The sequence below is a fragment of the Corvus hawaiiensis genome, chromosome 3 (assembly GCF_020740725.1).
Source record: "Corvus hawaiiensis isolate bCorHaw1 chromosome 3, bCorHaw1.pri.cur, whole genome shotgun sequence".
Lineage (NCBI taxonomy): Eukaryota > Metazoa > Chordata > Aves > Passeriformes > Corvidae > Corvus > Corvus hawaiiensis.
In genome coordinates this window covers 59,124,805-59,148,753 of record NC_063215.1, presented here as the reverse complement: position 1 = coordinate 59,148,753, position 23,949 = coordinate 59,124,805, and the positions used below count along the sequence as shown (strand labels likewise).

Below are 23,949 nucleotides of genomic sequence, written 5' to 3'. Positions count from 1 at the left end.
ACCAGGCTGTGAAATCCCCACACTAAGTATGTCTGCACCCCTCTGACAGGGAAGTTCAGGGAGGCCAGCCTGGTCAGTGCAACTCGTGTAGCTGTGTCCCGGTGCTGTACCTGCTGCCTCGTGTTTGCGGGCTCTGGGGCAGGAGAAGGGAACGCCTCGGTTGTGTGCCGGGCTACAGCAGCCTGCGGGGTAAGCCCGGCCCGGTTCTGGCATCCGTACTAAATCCTCACCGTTCAACTGACATAATGAAAAAAACACCGCAGTTTGATTGGATTCTTACCTAGTCGTTGGTTCATAATAACAACAACTCTCAGCCAGTGACGGCCTCTGTGCGCTCTGTATTTCCGGCAGACGCGCAGCAGGAGCTGTGTCTGCGCTCCCTGTGAGCGCGGGCTGTGCGGGGCGGCCCCGCAGCCTCTCCAATTTCCAGCCTAAACCTCCCCGTCTTTTCCTCCCGCCGCTCAGGTCACGCTGGAAGCTCCCGTGGCGCTGCCTTTCCCATCCCTTACTGTGGATCGGGCCCGCCCCGCGGACAGCGCCGGGCACGCAGGCGCGCCGGGCCGCGGGAGGGCGGTGATGGAGGTGGGCGCCGAGGGCTTTGCCCGGCGCCTGCCGCGGCTCAGGCGGCGTATCCTGCGCGCCGCCTTCGTGGGTGAGAGTTCGGGGCGTCTCGTCCGGCCCCAGTGCTGCCCTCGGCCCCTGCCCGGCCGCGCAGGGGGCGGCTGGCCTCTGCCCGACGTAGGGACCCGGGCGCTGAGGGGTGTTGCAGCCGATAATGGCGCTGCTGCGCCCAGAACAGCGAGCGCTGAGGCGCGGGCATTCAAACAGGCGAGGCTGGAAAGGGAGCCCTGGCTGCGGTGCTGGCCTCGGCTCGGCGGGCTGGGGGCTTGGGGTGTTACGGGGTTCGGGAAAGGGGCACGAACACAGCACAGGGTGAGGCAGGCTCTTCCTTAGGGGCGTGGGGGAGGTGTCCCTGCCTCATCCTGCCACAGGGGTGAGGTAGCTGGAGGTGTAAGCCCCACAACCTTTTCTCTTGAGCTTGCTGCCGGTGATTTGACAAAGGTTACGGTGAAGATAAGTGTTTGAGAGAGCCCTTTCCTCGTGCTGGTGAAGCACATGCCTCAAGTTTCAGATTCTCTTGTGTTCTTTCCATTTCAACAGCCCTTGATATGGAGTTTACTGGCTTGCATTCAACTTCCGTACAAAACAACGAGCCCAGGTAAAGCTGTTGGACTTGAAATGTGAGGGAGGCTTGTTGCTCTAGCCCTGTGAGAACAACCTGTGCATAGCAAACTTTCGTGTGTCTGCTCTCCTTTCCCCAACTCTGGTTTTGTTCCTAGCCTGTTTGACTCCCCTGCCGAGCGCTATGTGAAGGCCAGGCAGAGTGTTCAGCGCTTCACTCTTGTTCAGCTTGGTAAGTGCTGCTTTGACACGGAAAGTGATTTCCCGAGGTCTTACAGGTAACTGGGCTTCTGCTAACAGGTGGGTCCGGCAGGTGGCTCTGACCTGAAATCACTCATTCCAGAGACATTTGCTTGTTGGGTTTTTTTTTCCCCTTTGATGTTTAACACTATCAACTTTTTAATCAATAATGTAAACTCAGGTGGGCTATATACTTTTTACTGGTCTAAAGTTGACCATATTTAAGGGTTGCAGTTAAAAATGCAAGGCTTTTAAATCAGAGGATGCAAGCAAGAAGCATATGACAGCAGCTCCTGTTCAAAGCTGTGTCATTTGATAATACAGTGCATGATGAGGAAGGGGACTACGAGGAAAATGAAGGCTCCTATTTCTGTCATTCCTAAAATAACAAATCAACGCAAGAAAGGGCCTGTGGAGGAGGGCTACTGACAATTAACAACCAGTAAGGAGTCAAGAAGCCAGCTCGAAAACAGTTTGAAATACTGCTTAAAGTCCTGGGGTATGTAAGATCTTAGTGTGCCTTTTAGGGATTAACAGAAGAAAAAAAGAACTGGGTAAGTAAAACCCATGTTTCAGTCCTCTGTGGTGCCCTGCTTGTTCCAAACATTTTTGTAGTGTAGTTGGACCCACAAACTCAGCTGTGTATGCACAGTCAGAGACTCATCACCAGCTCACCTCTTGCCCATTGCTCAGTCTATTTGTTGTTTAATTCAGATTTGACTCCTTTTCCCACGTAGCAGTAAAGGCTTGTCCTGTTCAGCTCTCAGGGATCTGGGGAGTGGCCCAGCAGTTGGTGCTAAGATTGGCACAGTGACATTTGTGAATGGAAAACATGTACTTCTTGAGGGGTTCCCCACATCCCTTATCTAATTTGCACACTGTCTGTAGACATCCAGCTAAACACTGCCATCTCAACAGAGGTTTCTTTCTTGCAGGGCTGGCAATATTCTCAAAAGAAAATTCAAGCAAGTAAGTAAAAAAGCAGTTTTCCATTACAATGAGGATAGTGCAGTAGAGATTTTATACATAATTGCCTTCGGGTGGAATTATTTCTTGTAATTATCTTCTAGAGATATTTTTCTTTTCATTTTAGGTATGTGGTGCATTCATACAATTTTTTTCTCTTTCCCTCAACACTGGGAATAAGGGATCTCGAATTCACCCTCTCTGCATCTAGTATTCAGTTCCTGTCTCATTATGGCTTTGACTACAACAAGGTATGTAATCTCTCTGCCAGAATTGCAGAACAGAAGAAATCTGTGCAACTGCAGAAGAAATCAGGATTAATATCCCTAAATGTTAGGTTTCTGGAGTAAATAGCATCTTCCTAAACTATGAATGCATCATGCAGTTCATTATCAACAGAGGGGTAGTGAGTGCTGTTTTTTCTGAACTAATGTAAAGGCAATAACCACATCCTTGGCAGCCTCAGACAGATTCTCCTGCCTCAAAAAAAACCCCAAAAACCTATCTGTTGTGAGCCAAGGATTTACTAAACAGACCCTGGTGGGTGTCTTTACATTCTATGAAGGTGCAGAAGTATCAGTTTACCTACATCCTGTGTATTGCCACATTTCCCATTAAATTCAGATTCTGTCATCACATAAGAGTACTGTTTTGCAATTTTGGGCAGGAAGCATCTGATATCTTGACAGTTTGAATTATCTTATGAAAGGAAAGGTAAAAGCAGAGCAAAAAAATTGATTATAGTTGACAAATATCCTTTCCTTTCCTCCATACCTGTTGGATTGCCTACAATTTGGTTGTCCTGACTAACCTGCTAATTCTCTAATGTGCTGTGAGAAAATCCAGGGGAATGTAACCAACCTATCATTTTCTCTCCCCTCAGTTCCTCAAAGATGGAATCCCATACATGAATGAGGTACAGGAGAAGATCCTTAGGCAGCGCCTCTTAGCAGGTACCTGGAAAGTCTGCAGGTGAGCACTTTTCAGAGAAGTGTCTCCTCACTCGGTACTGACTATGTTCATGGCTCAACTTCACTCAGATCACATTTTGTAGAAATGCTGAAACATGTTGGTCTGAACGCCTCACTGCCAGCTGTTCCAGCATGCCGTGCTCTCTGAAGGAAGGTCAATGTCACAGGATACAATGTGGAGAATTGGGTGCATGCTGGGAAGTGAAGCTTTTGCATTCCTGCAACAAGGCTGTACAGGCTTCACCTGTAAAGAGCATTTCTCACACTGCCTCTTTCCTCTCATCCAGCACTAGCAATGCAGACAGGGATGTCCTGAAGAAAGCTATTGACGAAGTGACCTCTTGGATAGCTGTAGCAAAAGAAGAGGATACTATGATTCTGCAGGATCTGAATGGTATGAAACAGTGCCTCCCTTAGGCACCTGTGGGCTCTGAGTGGCTTCATCACTTCTCGTGAATCTCTGGGGCTGCTACTGTCCTTTCTTCTGTTAAATTGCTCTGTTGAGAGGGAAAGCACCAGTGCCCATCCTGCCTTTACAACTCTTTACCCCAGTTTACACTTCAGCTCCTGTCAGGAGTTCATCTCTGGGCTCTGCTTTTCTGCTCTGTTGGGGTGGTGGGTCTTTCTGAAGCCTAAGTGGATGTCTGGATGCTTGGAGCATTGACTTACATTTTGTGCTTCTGAGCAGCAACTGGGGAATTTGCTAGAGTAGTTGCTCTGAATCAGAATAATCTTTTATGTGTTTTAAATCCTGGGTGATCTGGTTTTTTGTTTACTTTCTTTCCCTCCTTTCAGAGTTTAGTGCCTGTCACGTGGAGCAACAGGGAACCCCACAGAGACACATATATGCCAGTGGGGATAAACAGGCCCCTTATCCCCTGTGTTAGGTTTTGGGAGCACTATAGCAGAGCTGAGGAACTTCTGTGCTGACTTGAAGGACAGGGAATTTTTGCAAGGAATAATTTGTGGGTTTACTCATACAACCCCAAACTTAATCTTCTAGGTCAGGGAATAAAATATAGAAAAGGTTAGGAAGAGCAGAGTATTCAAGGCTTTGTCTGTTATGTTTATTTGCAGAGTATGCAATAGGAGGGGTGGAGACTGTGCTGTGCTTTTTATCTGCTTTGTCAGCTAGATATGATACTGATATTTTAATAGAGTCTGGCAATGGTGAGCACCTGTGATAAGAAAGACATTTATTTAAGTAAGCAAGAAGACTGATTCAGGTGTCACTTTTAATGCTATTCAGAAAAGGACTGGGTTAGTTCCTTATCAGCTGTGAGGGAGAATGCATTGGTATCCCTTGTGTGCTTGGCTTCTCGGTTTGTTTCTCTGAAACTGTCCAAAACCAGACAGTGTCTTTTTCAGAGTAGGAGCCTTCCTCCCTCTTCTCTTCAGCTGGTCTTTTCCCCCATGTACTTACAAAAGCTCATTTGCCTGAAACTTTCACTGTAATTTTTGGGGTTCTTTTTTGTGTTTTGTTTTTTTCTCTGGGTGTTTTTTTTTTTGTTTGGTTTGTTTTTTTGTGTGTGTGTCTATGTTGATTTTTGTTAGTTTTGTTTTCTTTCTGTCATGGTGTATGGTAATATCCCAGGGTCATATGCTGAGAAATATTTTTCTATACACTGGGGGAGAAACATGTGGTCAGTCCATCTGTCTAGAAGAATGATGTGTTTTCCTTAATACACTTTTCCTTGCCTGTACCTCTGAAGCTTTTACTGCTTTTACTGCCTTTTTTTTTTGTGTGTGTGTCATAGGCGATCATGTGCTTGAAGTTCAGCTGGTTCTGAGGCAGGCTCTCGAAAATGTTTGGACAGAGCCTCTTGGAGACAAGAAGGTGAGATGGAAATGTGGACCTTTAAAAAAGAGGATTTCTCTCTGGACAGATAGGACTGGCATTCTTGCAGGGAGTCTGAAATGTTGCTTTTACTTTTAATGATAGGGTCAAGGAGGAGAAGACAATGATGAAGGAAATGTTGATTTTGGGATCCTAGGAAAAGGGATACAGAAAACCGAGCAACTCTGGTTTCTGTTTGTCCTGTAGTCACTAAATCCCTTTAAATGGAAATGCTTGGAGCACTTTTGGAGGCACCCTCTCTGTGTCTTCAGACTTAAAATTAGGTCCCTCTTTCAATACCTCCACAAGAATGTACAGTTTTAGCCTTTTTTGTGGTTTTCCTTTGTTTACTTCTGCCATGAAGTTGCTTTGAAGATTTTTACGCTGTGATTTGCTGTTTTGCTATTAACTACTGGTATTTTACATTTGGTGCAATATTTTATGTATTAAAACTATGGCTGTGGACTTCTCAAACCGTGGTTATGAGTACAATGTCAGTTAGTTGCTTAGAATTAGCTTACAGAAATCTTTTTTTTTTTTGGATTAGTCCTGCTTTGGTCTGATAACCAATGTCCCCAGAATGTCAGATTTACCCAGCCTTCTCATCTGAAGCATTGCCTTTGGGGACTCAGCTTGTATGATTGCTGTTTGTTTCTGGGTTTTTGGTAGCATGAACTTGCCATATTGGTATCAAGTTAAATGAAATTAGGTTCATTTGTGCTCAGAAAAACCCTTTGGTAGGAATCATCCTCTTAAGTAGAGAAGGACTAATAAGACTCACTTTGAGGAGGCCTGTTTAGTTACTGGAGCATTGATCTCCATATAGAAGTGAGACAGTCCCAAGGTCCCAGGGGATGCAGTTTTTCTGTCCTCCAGTGCCTTGAAGCTGAACTTGACCTCAGCGTTACTGAAGTCCAGTAAGTAATGAACTAACGTGGGAGGCTGAGATACTCAGTGACTGTTCTTTTTAGGTAATGGTAAAAAAAGTGAGTCCAGAGCATCGTCAGCTTCTGGAGAACTCTTCTTATGACCACTGTCAGAAAAAGCTCATTCTCCTGTCTGCCCGGGGCTTCACCAACCTCTTCCAGATACTGGTTAAAGCCAATAAGGTAAAATGCCTTAACCCTACTCTCATTTTTCAGCTCTTTTTAATTAGCTGTGTTAAGTGCAATATTAAAAATCCTGGTGTTATGGTTTGAGTCACCATCTAAGAAAGCTGAGCAGATTCTTGCCTTTTGGGCAAGCTGAGCTTTTTCAGCATGAGACAGACCAGGTATTGGACCATGTGGACCATTGGTCTGACTTTGTGTGGAAATTCTTATGTTCTGTATGCAGCCTATCAAATGCATTTCAGCTTTAGAAGACTGTGGGTGATGTGCAGCAAAGACTGTCCCTGCCCCTGTGAGTGAGCATATAAATCTGAACGCTGGAACATTGTTCAGCTGAACTGAGAATCCACCTGGCTCCTTAGGTCTACTGAAAATAGAATGCTGCTGAGACAATACCCTCTCATAGAGTCCACAAGTTGATTTCCTGCAGGCAGTAGTCCTGTGAGCCTTGCAGCCTGAATGACTCCTGTGCGAGTGTGTGTGGATGCTGTCTGCTGGAGGAAAGGGTTACTCCTGTTGAGTGTGCCTGTCTTGTTTATCTCTGAGTTCTCTTCAGAAATGTACTCCAATGGCTGTTACGTTTACATTCCTCCTGTAGCCCCTGGTGGGACACAACATGTTTATGGACCTTATGCATCTTCACGACAAGTTCTACAGACCCCTGCCAGGTACTGCTGTGCATAGCTGTTGTCCCGGGCTGCTGCCTTTGCACTGGGGGTGGAACAGGAGGTGCCGTGGCCACTTGTCACTACAGACACCTGCAGGGCTTAGCAAGCAGCAGGGCTGGTTGCCTCTTCTGAGCTCCAAATGCTGGAGAGTGCATCGTTGCCTGCTGTCACTTCTCTTTCCAATTACTTTGCAATACCATTGGCTTTTCCCCAGTTTCATGATCCCTTTTTCCACATGTGCTTTGCTTACAGAAAGCTATGAGGAGTTTAAAAGGAACATTCACAATCTGTTTCCTGTCATCATAGACACCAAGACTGTAACAAAATCTGTGCAGAAGGTGAGATGCACAGGTCTTTTTGTTTGAAGTTCAAATGTGTTTTGCCCAAGAGAGGGGATATTTTTCCTCGGTGCCCTGTGGTTACAGAACTGCAACCAGTTCTCAGTGTTGCCTTGGGATTTTCTAATTTTAGGTTTTATTTAACAAATTGGCAGTGCAAGTAATTGAACTCACCATAAGGTCTGTCTTGGTCAGTTTTCTCATACAGTCTTCTTTTATAGAAATGTCTGTTTCCTCGAGTATCTAGTCTTTTGGAGGTGTATGCAGTTCTGTGCAGGTAAGTGGTGGGCAATAGAGTTTCAGCAATCCCTGTGTCTTCTTTGGAAAGATATTTCATAGTCAGCCATTTCCTTCCTCTCAAATGTTTTTCAATGGGACTATTGTCTTTCTAAATTTAAGAGCAAAGGATTTGCACATCTTTCTTATAAAGTAATTGTGTAGTAAATTATTTGTTCTGAGTCACTTCTCATATTGAATCACTGTTATTTCCTTGGTCACAGATACGGTTTGCAGACAGCCGTACACACAGCTTGAGAATTATGTTGCTTATGTTATGTTCTGAAATGAGTAAGATTCAGTTCTTGGTGAAAATACATCCTAATTTCAAATGCCTGTCCTAAGAGACAGCTGCACTGAGCCCAAAGCAGTAACTAAATACGATGTTCAAGTGGAGCACGAGTAGATATTGTATCTTGTGAGCTTAGTCATGATGTGGTGGGAGACTTATTTCACACTTCTTCCGTGAATTAATTTTTTCCATGTCAATTTTGCTAAGGAAAGGAAAATTTTGCCTGTTTCCCATTACTCCCTACTCCCAAGAAGGAGATGCAAAATTGCCACTGAACCATGCCATAAATCAAATCCCTCCTGATGGGAGACAATTTTCTAAAAGTTCTTGCAAGGAGTTTCAAAGATAAACTGAGACTTTTCTTGGAGTTTCAATGCTGCCAGATAGTTGTTTATTAAGTCTTATCAGAGGAACAGAGTCACTAGCATGACCCAGGCATAACACAGAGCACAGAAAGCAGGAGAGAAGTCTAATTATCAAGATTTACACAGCCTTTTAAAGATAATTTAACCAATGGTTACTAGAAACGTACATTATTTTCACTTTCCTACCAATTATTCAGTAACACGGGCAGGAACTGTGGAATTCTCTATCCAATCATTCCAAACTACTTTTACTGCATAACATGGAGTAGTAGAAGAAGGAGAAGAAGGTTTAGAGAACAACAACAATTCTCCATTTTGATATTTTTTACTCTTATCTATTTACTACAAAGAGAAGCCCAAAACCTCTAAATTTTTCACCCTGTGACAATCTTACATAGTAGTCTATCACCTAATTCACACCACTGTATTTTCTAGTTCTTGTCTGATCGTTGGTAATTTTTTCCAAGGTTGGAGGTTAAAACAGTGTTGCTCAGGGGGGTAAAAACCCTTAAACAGGCAGAGAAATATTCTTGGCACTCTGGGTTCCTACACAAAATTAATATATTTTTTTTAAACAGTACTGGGATTCTGAGGTTTTGTTTGTTTGTTTATTAGCAATTTCAGACTGCATATTCTTGTTGTTTGTTCTTTCTTTTATTTCAGTCATTCCAGGAGTATCTGTTTATCCTCCAGAGTTCCCCATTCAAATAGAACCATCTAGTCAATCCCTTTCCCTGCAGTTTTAGTTCTGCTTACATTGGTTTTTGTATGCAATTAGACCAGATTTGCTGCTTACAAGTTTTGAGTGAGGCAAGAGACAATGGAAGTATTTAGGAGTTAGTTTTCAGGAAGAAGACTGGTAGATACTACACAAGTAAGTATTTTGGCCTTTTCACAGAGGCCTACCGAAGTTCCTTTTAAAGTCTCCAGTAGCTTTTTCTGAAATGAAGCTATAGGTCACTAGAGAACAGTAACTTTTCTCTGACATACTGAGGAAAGACCAAAATCTTACATGTCCACTTGTCGTCAGCAGCAACCTAAATCCCAAAGGTCCACCGTGCCCTGTGATAGCTCTTGCAAGTGGCTGCTCAAGATACGGTATGTTCTTAAGCACATCTTCAAGGTCAGATAGATCAAAGGAGGTTTGTTTGACTCTGTGGATGTCCACATACAAAGCATGGCTGAATAGCAGTGGGTCTGCTGAATTTGCCCAGAGCTGCTGATACACGTTTTAGTCCAGACCCAAAGCCTGGGCTCCTGAGGTGTGTGTTCTGCATGTCCCTGGTAGCTGCTGAGGGTAGCACAGGGCAGGTTTGCATCATGCTGCTGGCACAGACAGCATTTACACTATGTTGGGCTGAACTGAACGTGATGTGGCTGTGAAGAGTCAGCAGCCCTTGGAAGGGGCAAGGGGAGGTGGGAAACAGCTGTCTTAGAAGGGAAAGTAGAAGGAGCTAATGGCAAAGTAGCAGGAGCTCGATGACTGGTGTGCAGGGTTAGTGAAGCCTGTGCGGGAGGTTGTGTCCAGGACATGGTGTGATACTGGCTATGAGGCAGATGTTTTCTGGCTTCTCCTGGCAGCATTGTGTCCTGCACCACAGGGCCTCCTGTGTTTTGAAATGGTTCCCATACCATTAATGACACAGATGACACAGTTTGGTTTAGACTTTCATAAAAGTTGCAATTTTTTAATGTGCTAAGCTTTTCGGACATTCATGTAACTGCTGCCTTTTTTTTTTTTTTTTGGTGTTGTTTTAAAATGCATGCTAGAAGCACAGACTTTTTACTGAGTCTAAAGTTTTCAGGGTGAGGAAGGAAACAGAGCTGGGGGGGGGGGGGGGGAAGAACCTCCAGAATAGTGGATCTTATGAATTAGGATTCTGCAGTGCAGCAGTTTTCACAGCATGCTAAATGTGTTTACTTCTTCTTGATTTTGTTGAACACTTACAGCTGAGAAAAAATCTCCTCATGAGGCAGGCTATGATGCATTTCTCTGTGGTTCAGGTAAAATGCTTCTTAAAAACTCCTTCAGAGTTTGTGTTGGGATTTGGCAATCCTTTCCTTCTCTGTACATCTATTTGATGTTAAGAAATACTTGTTTATATACAGTCTGTTGCTCTTAGTAACTTAACTGCACTTCAGTGCATTTTTGCTTTCTATGTATTTAGCTCTGTTTCTCTAGCTGTGTTCTAATGCCATCTCATTTTTCCTTTTTCTAGTTCTTCTGATGTCAGCTCATTTGCTACTGTGCAGATCCACGGAGTGAGTAATGTTTTAAGTGTTGACTGAAAATTGCATTACGTGGATGGGTCCCATGGAAAAACAGTCTTCCTTTTGCTCTGGCTGACTTTTTGTATCGCAGGCTGGCCTTCCTTTTGGACAAAAGAAAGTGTTATTGGAAATGTCATGTTCTAATTAGATTTTTATTTTATAAATCTGAAAGTAGTAGTTTTATGTCAAAGCTGACATTTTAAAAATGAAATCAGGGGCCATGTGATGGCTCAGAGGTTGGGAAATGACGTTGTGACTTCTTTATTCTTGAACAAGCTCTCTCAAGTTCAGTTCACTTGGGTAAGGGTCAAATAATTTTCCATTAGTTTCCATTTTTGAAATCTCTGTGAATCGGTGCCTTCAGTTAAGTTCCCTTTCCTTGCAGCTTTTTGACTTCTGTAGGAAGATACTAAGATCTGAAATACCTATTCTGTCACTAGTTGAAGAGCTTGACACTGTGGAGCAGTGCAGCACTGGAGAAACAAAACTTTGTTCTCTTTTGTTTTCTGATTTAGTGATGCAGTGGAGGCTGATCCTTCTTTCTCGCAGTATCTCACCGTGTTAGCTGAGCATGTGAACAAAGTGAATTTCATCCGAGGTGGTGTTTCAAGCATTGTGCGTATGAATTGCAGGTCTGTGACCTGTTTGTGGGGTGCATAGGTCAGTAGCCTACTTGATGGCTTCATTAGAGGAGAGGAATCCACCGGTGCTGGGCCCACCTTGGCAGAAATTGTCATCATACAAGTGACACAGTGAACCTTTTAAAATGTCCAATGAGTTGAATTTCTGCTTTGTGAAATGCATTCATACTTTTATTCTGTAAGATGGCATTAGTCAGTTTACATTGCTGTTTCTCAGGTAGTTTCTCCATGGTAGTCATGACAGTTTGCTTTTATGACCATATTTAGATGAATCTTGGGGCAAAAAAAAAAAAAATTACACCAACAGCTGTATTATACAACCTGTCATTTATTTGTCATGTTTTGCATATTTTCTGATTATATTAGTAGTGCCTCTGTAGTACTTCCAAATTCAGATAGGTCTCAATGTTGTCCATTTTCCAGAATTTTTCTGGGGAAGATGTTCCCTGCCGTCATCCCCCTGCCTTGATTGTTCATGTCCAAGGCTGGCCAGGGCTGACTGAGAGACAGATTTACCAGGAGTTTAAAGCTCGTTGTCGCTTTGATGTCAGACGGCTTTCAAAGAACCAGTTCATTCTGCTCTCCAGTCAGTACAAGCAGTAGGTGATCAGAAAGTCTTGATTTTCAGTCCTTTGTTCCCCTGATCTAGGCCTTCATCCCACCCTCTCTCTGCTGTGACAGCTTTTGGACAGAAATTCCTGCCCTGAGCTGTGGGGTGCTGCAAGCAGCCTGCGGGCTGAGGCTCAAGCCGTGCTTTCATTGCAGCGTCAGGCTCGTCCTGCGGGATTACAGGCACCACCCTCACCTGCAGGTCTCCGTCTATCGCCACTGGAGGCACTCGCCGAGCGTGAACTGCCTGCTGCAGTGAGTTGCGGGAGCACGGGAATGGGGAGAGGGGGAGCGTTCCTTTCAAGTCCGACGCCCTGGCACAGCAGCAGCCTGCCACGCCTTTGCAGTGTCCTCCTGCCAGCCCCTCGGGGGAGAATGGGGCTCAGAAGAAGGTTTGCGTGCTAACTGCTGGGTGGCTGCTCATGAGCTTTCAGCCCTGGGCAACTGGACTTGAATCTTGATCATGGTTACCCTGGGAGTGTTACACCGTGGATAGCACAAAACCACATACATGCTGTAGTAACAGACAGGTGGTAATCTGAATTAACTGTAAGACAGCTCTACTAGGCTTGATGAGAAGGAGGCAGAATCTCAGGTGTGGGATGGATGTGGGTTTTTTTTCTACAGCTGAGTTGAAAGCTTGGTAGTGGGAGAGAATTCCAGGTTCAAAGTGCATCCCTCTTGTGAGATGGTGACAGCAATGCTCATGAAGGGTGAATTTCTGGCCCGACATGGTTTGGAAAAGAATCTAAGGGCTTAATAAACACAAAATTAAGCCATAAATATAAGTAGCCTAACAGCATTTTATTATTCTTGTCCCTTAGAATCTCTGGTATTGTGGCACTGTGGTCTGTCTTGGCCTTTGCACTTGGAGGAACTTCTAGCTGTTGACTCCAAACGACTGCTGTAGAGATGAGACATGAAGAACAGTGACCTTATTTCTTGTGTTTGTTTTGTTTTGTTTCATTCAATAAAATATGAAAAAAAAATGAACAAAAAAAATGAACAAAAAACCCGCCAAAACTTTGAATTGTTTTCCTGGATATGTGTTTTTTAAAGGGGGTGTGTTGGTTTGCAGTTTGTGGTATTTTGTAATCTGCTCAAAGCATCACCTTCTGAAGAGGGAGATGATTGTTTCAGTGCCTAATTTACTTTAGTCCTGTGTTGGCTCTTCACAGCTATTCATACCCTCAGCTTGTTCCCAGTGCTGGTGCTTGCTGCATAAAACACATTGCTGATAAAATTCAGGAAGTTATGAAATGAAAGATGCTATTTTTAGCTACAGTTGTAAAGCAGGGGAAATGTCACTGTTTATCAAATGAAAATGGGCAGAGTTGATGGAGAAACCACTCTTGGGGCTCATGACAGATTCTGGGGAATAGTAAATAATTTGCAGTGCTGTCAGTGCAGTATCAGACGGTGGTATTTTCAGTGGCAGTGTGGCTGAGGTTTGACACAAATAAGTGGAATTTATCAGGTTCCAATTTGTGGAGTATAGAGAGGTCATGTGAGTCAGCACACATTTCTGTTTGCTTCTAGTGCGCAGCATGTGAGCAGTCCTTTATCCAAAGTAGCATGAGACATGCTTTGTGCATCAGTTTCTCTTAATACAGCTGGAGTATTTGTCAGTCCAGGGACTTCGGTCTACAGAGATTTTTCTTATTCATCTCCTCAAAAATAACCTGTTGATCCAGGGTTTCCATAAAATAGTTCCTAGATGACATTAGTCACACTTAATTGGATGGGGCCCACGATCACCTAATAGGCAGAATCTGCCTTTAATTGACTGTAATGTGGGAGTTGCTGCTGGGGACCTTAAGGCAGCAGCAGGGCACTGCGGTGTGCCTGAAGATGATGTGCTTTCTGCTGCTGAGGGCCTGCTGCTCTGCTGCTCTTGAGGGGAAAAGGGCAGCACATCTTCAGATGTGGTTCTCGACTTCTGCATAGCTTGTGGTTTACAGCTCTTGTTTCATAAACAAGTTCCGACAAGACAAGTAACTGACTTCTTGATGACCTTTTTTATAACCCTTCAGTGATGGGGTTCTCTGTCACAGTGTTCCTTCAGGAACCAGTGTGCTCCCTGTTTATTCTGTAATGTTAATTTGTCTTTTAGCATCATTAGACACCCCCCCTGTGTCAAGGAGAGCGCAGGCTATTTGTGTTGTGTAGGTTTAGGAAGATTTTCACTGGGTGGTAGATACAGTAGCAGCATGTGTTTTCCCATAAAAACACTCTTCTTGGCTTGTGATCTGGGAAATGTAATACCCTTGTTCTCTGGGGTCTGGATTCAGCTAGCTATTTAAATGTGGGGAGACAAAGCCTCACTTGCATCTAGTCTTTACAGTCTGGGGATCATGAAGATACAGATGCTGTATGAGAAGCCCAGCAGTTTTTAAGAGACCATGCACTTTGAAGGAACAAAGGAATGGTTCTGTCTTTAAATTCTGTTCCCTTCCTCCCATTTTTTTTTCTCAGAGTGGCACACAAATAATGAATCAGTTCCCTGCAGTGCTGTTCTCCCTCTTGGCTCACCCTCGAGAGAAGCACACTTCCCCATGAACAAAAGTAGAGACCCTCTCACCCTTTTTTGGAGAAAAAGCCTATGGGTCTGACCATGTTTTCCGTTTGAAAGAGACAGACACACCTCGTGGCAACGTGGTGCAGTGAATCAAGAGCCCTGGCTTTCCTGCTTTACCGCTGGGAGAAATAAGTAACAATTGCTGTAGAGCTACTAGATATTCCTAGTATAAATCAGTTAAGTTTACATGCAGAGTAAAAACATGAAGAAACCGGAGTGAGTTGAGTATGTTCTGATCTTCCAAGGAAAGACTTCACAGAAACAAGTTGCCTGTCTCTAATAATCAAGGGTCACTCGCTGCTCAGAGCCTCTTAAAGAGCTCATTGAGATGTAGTGGCAGTCAATTCTAATGAAATGTGTTTGCTGAGGGCTAGTCAAACAAATCAGAGGAGAAACATTTGGCTGTGGGAACAGAACTGCAAGTTTTTCTGAGCAGCTGTTGATCACGACACAATTTTCCTGAACATGTCAATCTGGCCATTCTGACCTCTGCCGTTGCTTTGGCTCCAGACTAGGGAATTCTTACTAACTGAAGTTGGAAGTATCCAAAGTATTTCAGGTTATGCCTGTTCCTGCCTGTCTCCTGCAAGGAGTAGGAGATAATTTAGATTCTTGTGAGGCCAACTCATGATGGTGCAACCTGACTTCTAACTCTGGCCCTGAAGAGGTGCATGTCAGAGCTTCTGAGTTGTTCTGAGGGCTGGCAGCTCAGAAAATCAAACCTGTCTCCCTTAAACGGTGGTAAAACCCCAGCAGAGTCTGGAGCAGCAGTTGCAGCACACCTGCCTCTTGGCACTGTGAGAAAGTTGTGCTTTAGCTGCAAGGCTTGAAAGGGTAATTCCTACCCTCAACAAAAAAAATGTTAAATTCAAGTTGTGAAGGTGTACACTAAAAATATAGCCCTGCAGATGGAACACTGCAGATCAGAGTATATTTAGTTACAAGAACAATTTGATTTTTGATAGATTGACTTTTTCTCATGTGTTCAAGATTAAATATGTGGGTTTTTACATAACATCTCTACTCCAATGAGAAGGCATGGAAAAGGCAGAACTATCTCTAAATACTCCTCTGTTCTTGCTGCTGCTTATGGCTTCAGTGGTGATATGCCAGATTCCCACTGGCACTGGAGGACAGGAGAGCAGGATTTACCTCTCTGAAAAGACATTTCTTTCATATAGAAGAAAATTTTATATAGTTCTATGTTTTCAGATGGTGTGAATCAACAATTCTTCTTGACAATATGCTTTCATTCAAAAGACGTCATAGCAGAAAACCTTGGAACAGCGAGGTTGCAGATGTCTTGCTTGATGAAAGAAGTGCAACAGCCTGGTGCCAAGTGCCAGCACTGCTCAGCCCCTTGGTAGGAGGTTCCCTCATGAGCCAGAGCAGCTTCGGCTGTGTTGCAGCACCACAGTTGGGTCAAAACTTTGTGTGCTGATGAAGCGACTGACAATGTTTCCATATGCCTTAGACATGGGAAAACCCTGCTGTGCAACTGCTCTGTTAACACATTTTTGTGGTGTTTTTTTATATGCAGCAGCAAATCTGACTTTTATTTTCTGGTTTTATCTCCCTTTTTCCCATGGCTTTTCCCAACAGCCCCTCTCCACTGGTTGCTGTAGTCTCCAGCACTGGAGAACCCTCCCAGGAAGGCTAAGTGAAGGGGCAGTGCATGAAATGCTGTGCGTGTATTTCAACAACCCTTATGCTCAAGGAAAAGGGGGTGATTGTACCCACAAAGGACCTTTGGAAGGGGAATGTTGCATCAGCCCAGTTGCCCTCTGAAAGACATCTCTGTAAAGGCCATACAGACCAGCGATGTTGGGGAGAGCCCAAATCTCTGATCCCTTGGTTTGCTGGAGGTGTGGCATGGCTGACACTCTGTCCTGCAGAGCTGTCACCACACATCCCTGGGAGGTCTGGTGGAGAGCGACCCACACAAGTATGTGTCAGTGCTGTGTTACAAAAGCTGTGGCTGAGCAGTGGGGAGGGAAGCAGGACCTGTGCCCCCAGAGACAGGTGGAGCTCATGGCACAGAAGATGGCCAAGGATTGCTGTGGTGCACAGACTGGAAGGAGAACATATGCAGGCAGATGTGATGGAAAGATTTCTTTTCCAGAGGCTCCCGAGGAGCCATGAGTTTGTTGCAAGGCAGGAGGCCGTGAAAAGTGGAGAGGAGTTGTAGTTGTCAGGATGGATGGGGGACGAGGGAGAGTTGCCCAATGTCTCATCTCATGCTTTCTCTTTCTGCAGAAACTACCTTGTTCAAGCTTGTGGTTTTAACTGGTTTTAACAAAAACAGTGCTTAAGTATTATGGGAGTGCCTTTGGGCTTTTCTTCTGGGAAGGAGCTTGGCACAGTCCCAGCTCTGAAAGGTACCTGGGCTGGGGTTGCTCCCATTTAAGCACAGACACAATATGCAGAAACACTCCCACCTGACATTCAGACCCCTGCCATGCAGCTTGGGCAGAGGAATGAGACCCATATCCTCAGAGAAGGTGGATTCAAATCCCATCAGTGTCCTAACAAGCAGGTGAGTAGTTGAATCCTCTTGGAATTTCTCCTCAGCCAGATGAGCACATAAACGGACAGACGTTTCACCAAAGGAAAGCTGAAGATGGGGCCCCTGCAGTGCTTCCTCCCCGTGTAGGACAGCCAAGGACCCCCTCCAGACACAGAAGTGATTGACACTCATTCTCCTATTTCTGGAGATGGGTGTGTTAATCCATCGACCTTCCACAGCCAAGCTTTAAAAGACAATGGCAACAGCAAGTGTGTTGGCAAAGAGCCTCATGTCAGTGCTGTAGGTTAGGCTGGCTTTTAAAATACCTGTGGGATGGAAATCGGTGAAAGGTAATAGTTACTATGCAGGAGAAACACATGGTGCCCTGGCAGAAACACATCCAGTTAAAAAGGAAAATAAAAAAGAGTGCTATTTAAAACTTAAAGACAGCTTATTAAACATCACCCAGGCACACACAAATTGAGAAAGTCTTAAAGTACTTCTACGTTTGGACCTGGTCCACCCACTAACAGTCCTGAAGTTTACCTGGGTTTATAAGCAGTGGAGGAGTAATCTGCAATCCTCATTTTTAATTTTGAAGTAATACAAACTATTTTACTTGCCCTGTAAAACTTGGCACTAGTGTTTGGACAGATCTGTCACATGTTCTGACCTTGCTTGAAAAGGCGCTGCTAGAAATTCATGCTTTGCCTCCAGCTTCTGGTTAACAAAGGTTCAGCTGTCTTAATTTCTTGCCGTTTAGCAAGATGCTTGCTTACAAGTGCAGCCAGCCTAACCAAAACAGGCAGTCATTCACTCACTCTCTGGAACTTATCTGTCCTGTGCATGAAACATGTACAACTGACTTTGCCATTCCTACATAAATGTGAGGATTTGCAAACCCACAGGCTCCCACAGCTGCCTGCAGTGCTCAAAATTTGCCCCCTCCCCTGGGATGCAGGACAGAAGCAGCTTGATGTAATTGTTCCACAGGGCCACTGGGTCATGGGAAGCAATGCCACAGGAGACATGCTGGGCTCCTGGGCCTCCCTTGGGGTCCTACAGCCTCCAGAAGCTGGGCAGTCTCCAGGGGATGGACTGGGTTTGGCTGCTCAGTGAGGGGTGTCTGGGGGCTCTCTGCAGCCAGAGGCACCCCTGTGAGGGAGGATGCTCTTGCTCCATGGCTTGTATTGATGAATGTCCTAAATGTACCATAACTTAACACAAGCATAGTGCATGGTGACGGGGGAACAGAACTGCAAACAGAGCTCTTCCCAATTCCACAGGCACCTGTCACCATCTTTAGACTCCCAAGTACTTGTATAGTCTGGCTGGCACCTCTGGTTTCACACCTGCTCCCTGCTGAGCTTATCCTCCTTTACCTGCATGCTTCCACAGGTGTCACTGCTGGAGGCAGCACCTGGAGGAACAAATAGCGCCTGTCAGTGGCTGCTGGCTCGTGGTGGGCTTACAGCGAGCAGGAGGCAGGGCTGTGGCTTCACAAAGCCCTGCCCCATCCCCTTGCTGCAGGCAGTTCCCAATGAAGATGTGCTTGCCTGTCAGCCATTTCTACAAGTATTTGTGCTAGAGCAGTGGCCACGAGCTCCTGGCACACATGCCAGGATTAGCAGCCTCACTGCTGGCGGGGCAAGAGGACCCTGACCCTGAGACTGGCTCAGCTGGCCAGAGCGTGGTGCTGATAACACCCAGGCTGTGGGCTCAATCCCTGTACGGGACATTTACTTGAGAGTGGGACTCGATGATCCTTGTGGGTCCCTTCCAACTCAGGATATTCTGTGAACCTGTGAGCCTGTGAACCTGTGAGCCCGTGAACCTTGGTCCCACCCTTTCTTCCCAGTTGTTGGCCCCCACCACATCCCAGGAGCAGCAAGCACAGGAGAGAGATGGGCTTTGCTCCTCAGCAAGGAAGAGGGACTGGGAGAAAAAGTTGGATTTGGAGAGACTGGGCAGGAATAGGTGACTAGGAACTGGAGGTGATGTGAAAGGGTTTGCTGATGATGATCTGCAGGGGGAAAGCAGTCTTTAGACAGGAGATTTTGGCACTTCAGCTGCACATGAGTTTCTCCTGGCTGAAGGTTACCACTTCTCTCAGGGTTTTGCACATTCACCCTGTAATCTGCCACATTGACCACAAATCCCACCAGACATGGGCAAGAGGGCTGGAGCAGTGGATGTGTGGACCTGGCAACCTACAGTAAGGGTCAGTGTTTCTTTCCTGCTACTCTCCTCCTGCAACTCTGAAGTTTAGGAATGAATGCAGCTTCCTCTGTAAGTATGGATTTCCCCAACACCAGCACTTTTTCTGGTGTGGGGATGGTGCTGGCTCTGTGTTCACAGGTCTTATTGTCAGGCAGGTGTCCCAGGAAGCTGAATACAGCCATGGTTGCCCTACTCTGCACCCAGCTTGCCACAGGCACAGGAACCAGCCCGGACTGGTGCCAGTGCCCTCTGTCCTGCAGCTGGCTCCTCTGCCCCTTTAATCTGCTCAGCTGGCTTGTTCAGCTGGGGCACAGACTGGGAGGAAATTTTCCTTGAATCACTCTGGCAGGGACCCTATGTGATTTTAGTTTTCTAGCCAGGGGCAGGGTGCCTACCTGGTAGAGTGGATTGAGCATTCCTTCCTTCACTCCTTATTCCTGCAATACCCAAGCATCAGCTTCCTGTTCTGTAGCCACTTGCACTCCATTTTTTGACATATGAAATGCTGTATCTCATTAAAGTTTTGACGATTTAGTGGGTTTTGGTGTTTTTCCAAGAAATCAAATGGAGTTTTCACCACAAAAACTGGGACAATTTTTGAAAACAAAAAAAAGTAAAGTTTACCTTTTTTCCCCTCAAAAACTGCTTTGCCTTGCCAATGGCAAAATGTTTTGGTTCTGTCACACTGCAAATCCAACACCAGCACCTGCCACTGATTTCACCTCCCCCTCAAATCCACTTGTGCTGAAGACTGTGACTCTTAGGTGATCTCATGTAGCAATTTGCTGTCTTTCTAGTCTTCAAAAATCTGAAAAACTCATCCACCTGCAGAGTGTGTAACTAAACTTGTGGGTTTCCAACCCATCCCTGGCTCTGTTTCTGCTCTCACCTTGCCCCCCATGTCCCATCCATTAAGGCTTTCTGGAGGGCTCTCTGAATGGTTTCTCCAAGTCTCATCTTTTCATCCTCTGACACAGAATGAGTCCAGGGGGTTTGCACTGCTGGTGGTGATGTTGAGTGAAGCAGAAATGTACACGAGCCTGAGTGGCAGCCATGCAAGAAGCCTGCATTTCGCAGTGTTTGTGAGTCTGACAGCACAGCAAAGATGAGGAATGCCATGGCACTGACCACCATGAAAAGGTCAAGCCTCATTTGGAGGCCTCTTTTAGACAGTGATGAACAAGGTCAAACTGGAGAGAACTATGAGTGGGTTAAAAATTAGGTAATTAACGACTGAAGTGAAGATACTTATTGCATTGTTGCTCCCAGAGCCCGTAGCAAGCAGTCTGAGAGATCTTCATTTCTTGAAATCCTCCATCCCACTGAAACCAAAGCAATGAAAGATGCTTCTCCTCTTTTGATAAAGACCCAGGAAATATAATCATGTTGGCAAATCACCTGAATTACAATGTGCTTCATCAGCTACTAAGTACTTAACATGGAAACCAATCTGATAAAATCTTAACTACCATCAAAGAAAAAAATCAACATCTGGATAAAGTTTTGTTTATGTAACTGAACAGTTCGTAATTTTTTCAGAGAACACAAAGTCAGTGATCTGTGTCTGTGTTAAAATGGCAATTAATGCACTCTGTTAATAGATAAAGAATGTAAAGATAACTCACAGTATCATTCGATCTTGTGCCTTTTGCTATCTAGTGTAGTTTGCTCATATTTACATAGACTTGGAAAAGGGCAAAGTACCAAGCATCTTTTACCCTATTTATGGTAATAGCAGCTGATAATGTTCAAAGTTTGGGGAGAATAGGTCCTACATTTTCCACAAGTCATTAACTTTGTTGTAATTTGCCTCCAAGGACCCAGCTGGGGTGCAGCACTGATCCCTCCAGCTCCGCTGTGTTGATTTCAATCAGTCCTCTATATCCATCAGAAGAGGGGAGAGCTTGGTTTTGTCCTAGGCTGGTGCTCCCTGAGGCTGTGTCTCAAGGCAAGGAGACACAGCCTCAATGCCTCTGTCGTGAGGAAGGGCTGAGTACTCGGCTCTGCTACTGTGACCTTCCCCAGTGTGTCCCGGGTTATCTCCTGTCAACAAAGGCGAAGCACCACTTTATCAGTCTGCTTTTAGAGAGCTAACAGGGAATGTGCAAGGGCATTTTTAGAGTATATAAATAAGAATAAAACCCTGCCATTGCTCTTTATAATGAGACTATTAAAAAATGAAGTTTCTGATGAAATCTTCATTTTTGTGCATTTGATCTCTGAGTTTTGAATGAGATGGCAGAAACCCCTTAGGCTGTTTAAATACTTATTTGTGTATTCTATTAATTAAAAAAGACTCAGGAAAAAAAAATTACTACTAGGTGGCATTTATTTAAAACAATAAGCCAACCAGTATTATAATGCAAATTATTTCTCTTCTCTCATAAGCAAAGTAGCTCAGAGGCATTTGGAAAGACTCTTGCTTTATGCTTGTGGCGCCCATCCCCTTGTCATTCTTGCTGGGGCTGAATGTGAGCCCTGTGGCAGCCTCACGTGTTGTTTTGTTTCCTGTGATGGAGGAACTGTGGGCACAAGGGTGTACTCTTGCTATTACAGTTGTCTAAGGCTGCTCTGGTCTCTAGGGAGAGAGGAGGAAGGAGGTGGAGGAGACAGGAGACGGCCACCTTCTTTCTCAGACAACTGTTGCCTGCAAGACCTGAAAAGCGAAGCAAATGGGATTCTGAAGGCAACTGGTCGTGCAGGAATGGAAAGTCACAGACATACTCATGAACTAGATTAAAGCCAAATAAGCAGACTTTATTAGTACCACTCCTGCACACAAAGCACTTGAATCCAGAATTCCCAAGGGCAGAACAGATGCAAAGGAGAATATACTGACTTTTTTTTTTTTTTTGCACTACACCAAAGTAAGATCATTAATGTGCTAGAGAGGGAATGCAGGACTAGAAGGGAGCTCTTACTTTGCAAAGCTGAATTTCTTGTTATTGCAATTTAAAAAATCCCTTCTTTAAGCTGATCATATTCTTTCCTGAAAGTATTCAGGATTTTCTGCCTGTTCTCCTTCCAGGCTGTCCAGAAGCCATGGTCCTCTGGTACCAGATCAGTTTCCAGCCCGGATGTACTGTCATGCTAGAGGTGATACAACCTTGTCAGCCAGGCCAAGGCACTCTGACACTTTCAGATAATGTCCAACAGAAGTAATCATATAATTTTCTAACTGGAGGGGGAAAGTGTGCTTCACAGGCAGTTTCCTCAGTTTTTCAGAACAAAAAGTGTAAGCCAACATTCAAGCATCAGGCTGGGTCCTGTTCCCAGTAAAGCCAAGGGGTGAGCTTTGCTGAAGGTTTCAGGGGGAGCTGCTGTGGTAATTAAAATGTTTAAGATATGTGTTAGACATAATTATCTTAAATAATGTCAGCACATTACTTTTTGCAGATAATAGGTAGTTGTGCATGTGAAGAACTGCACACATTCAGTGGCAGCCACCGTGTTCGTGGTGAGGGGACTCCCAGCTAATCCACCTCATTATGTTTTTGCCAAGCATGTTAGTGGTGTTCCAAGTCTGTGGATGAGCCATGAGGGAGGAAAGTGGAAGACAAAGCTGACGCAGGTCACCACATGCACTCGAACAAGCTCTGGGGTTGATGTTGTAATGGGAGGGACAGCATAACACCTCCAAAAAGGTAACATTTCTTCAAAGCTCAGTGTATCTAAAGGGTTAAGGTGACAGGGAAGGTTTTCTTTTCTGCCTAAATTAGGAAGGAGAAGAAAATTCTGAGGTTCCCTGATTTGTGTGTATGTCTGTGTCCTGGAAGACCTCTACCAAATAAAGACTTTACATAAACAATTGGACAAAAATAGATTTTCTCCCTGAGGTAGACAGAGGGGATGAAGGCAGCCCCCTGGAGCCAGCGGGTGAGTTTGAAATGAGCATGTAGACAGAGAAGAACTTTTATTGCTGGTGGTGTGACAGGAGAAGGGTCTGAAGCAGGTTATGATCAGACTAGTGGCTTGCTGGGTAGAAATGCAAAGAGGATTTGGCAGGGAGATACTGAAGATGCCTGCACTCTCCACACTGTCATGTTGGTTTTACTCATGCTTTGACAGCTCTGCACTGAAGTGAAGGAAAAAGTACCATGCCTCTTTGCCTTAGAGTTTTTGTCCTTTGCATCATTCTTCTTTTCATTTTCCCAGTCTCTCAAGTCTTGTCTGGCACTTCAGGTGTTCAGAAGAAGAAAGTGAACATCTCAAGGGAGAGCTGCAGAACTGATGAGAGAAAGGACAGAAAAAAGAAAAAAAAAAAGAGCATAAAGAAGGAAGGGGGAAATAGAAACACCCAAAGCTGTGGACATTGGAGTAATATGGTGGACAAAGGAGGCAGAAGAGTCATTTCAGCACTGCTTATTTTGTTCCTTTTGCTTGGTCCAATTCAACACAGGGCTGAAAGTTTGCAGCCAGTGCAACGGCAGAAATACTATTTAAAGGTCTGTTTGTTTTCAAATCAGCTGTCAAACAGACTATTTAGCAGCCCAGGCCTTTGCCTAGCCCCAGGAGGGGGCTATCTCAGAGGACATCTCTGACTTCTGCAGCCATCAGATTGTGCAGCTAACCAAGAGCAGAAAAGACTAGGGCAGAAGGCCAAAAAGGAAATGCTTCCCCTCCTTTCCCCAGAAGTGTTTCCAAATCCTCATCTGAGCTTGGCTTCTGCATATGAGAAAAAAATGACCCTAGAAGGGAGGGGCCACCTGTGCCTATTCCAAAAGAATTTTGACTCTTATGCAATACTTTCTATGGAAAGAAAGGCTTTGAAGTGCACAAACACATAATTTGCCTCGTGGTGCTACAACAGCCACGTCCGAGAGCGATACAAGGGGGTGATGTGCCTGTGATATAATGGTGTATTTGAGATGTGTGAGGAA

At 44.8% G+C, this 23,949-nt stretch overlaps 1 protein-coding gene across 5 annotated transcripts; it reads left to right on the top strand.

The window, feature by feature from the left end:
- Nucleotides 1-311: 311 nt before the first annotated feature.
- On the top strand, nucleotides 312-12,800 carry PNLDC1 (PARN like ribonuclease domain containing exonuclease 1). Of its 5 annotated transcripts, none has more exons than XM_048298275.1 (19): nucleotides 312-652; nucleotides 1,162-1,219; nucleotides 1,341-1,414; nucleotides 2,358-2,391; nucleotides 2,570-2,639; nucleotides 3,272-3,360; nucleotides 3,647-3,753; nucleotides 5,117-5,196; nucleotides 6,168-6,305; nucleotides 6,904-6,973; nucleotides 7,226-7,311; nucleotides 7,533-7,588; nucleotides 9,275-9,342; nucleotides 10,195-10,248; nucleotides 10,464-10,506; nucleotides 11,031-11,130; nucleotides 11,580-11,755; nucleotides 11,922-12,020; nucleotides 12,590-12,800. In XM_048298275.1, the coding sequence occupies exons 1-19, from the start codon at nucleotides 577-579 to the stop codon at nucleotides 12,654-12,656; spliced, it is 1,545 nt and encodes a 514-aa protein (XP_048154232.1). In that variant the 5' UTR covers nucleotides 312-576; the 3' UTR covers nucleotides 12,657-12,800. The 5 variants fall into 5 exon arrangements, with proteins under 5 accessions (XP_048154232.1, XP_048154229.1, XP_048154230.1 ...); XM_048298272.1 differs by having other exon boundaries at nucleotides 2,516-2,639; XM_048298273.1 differs by having other exon boundaries at nucleotides 313-652; nucleotides 2,516-2,639; nucleotides 9,278-9,342.
- Nucleotides 12,801-23,949: the final 11,149 nt, after the last annotated feature.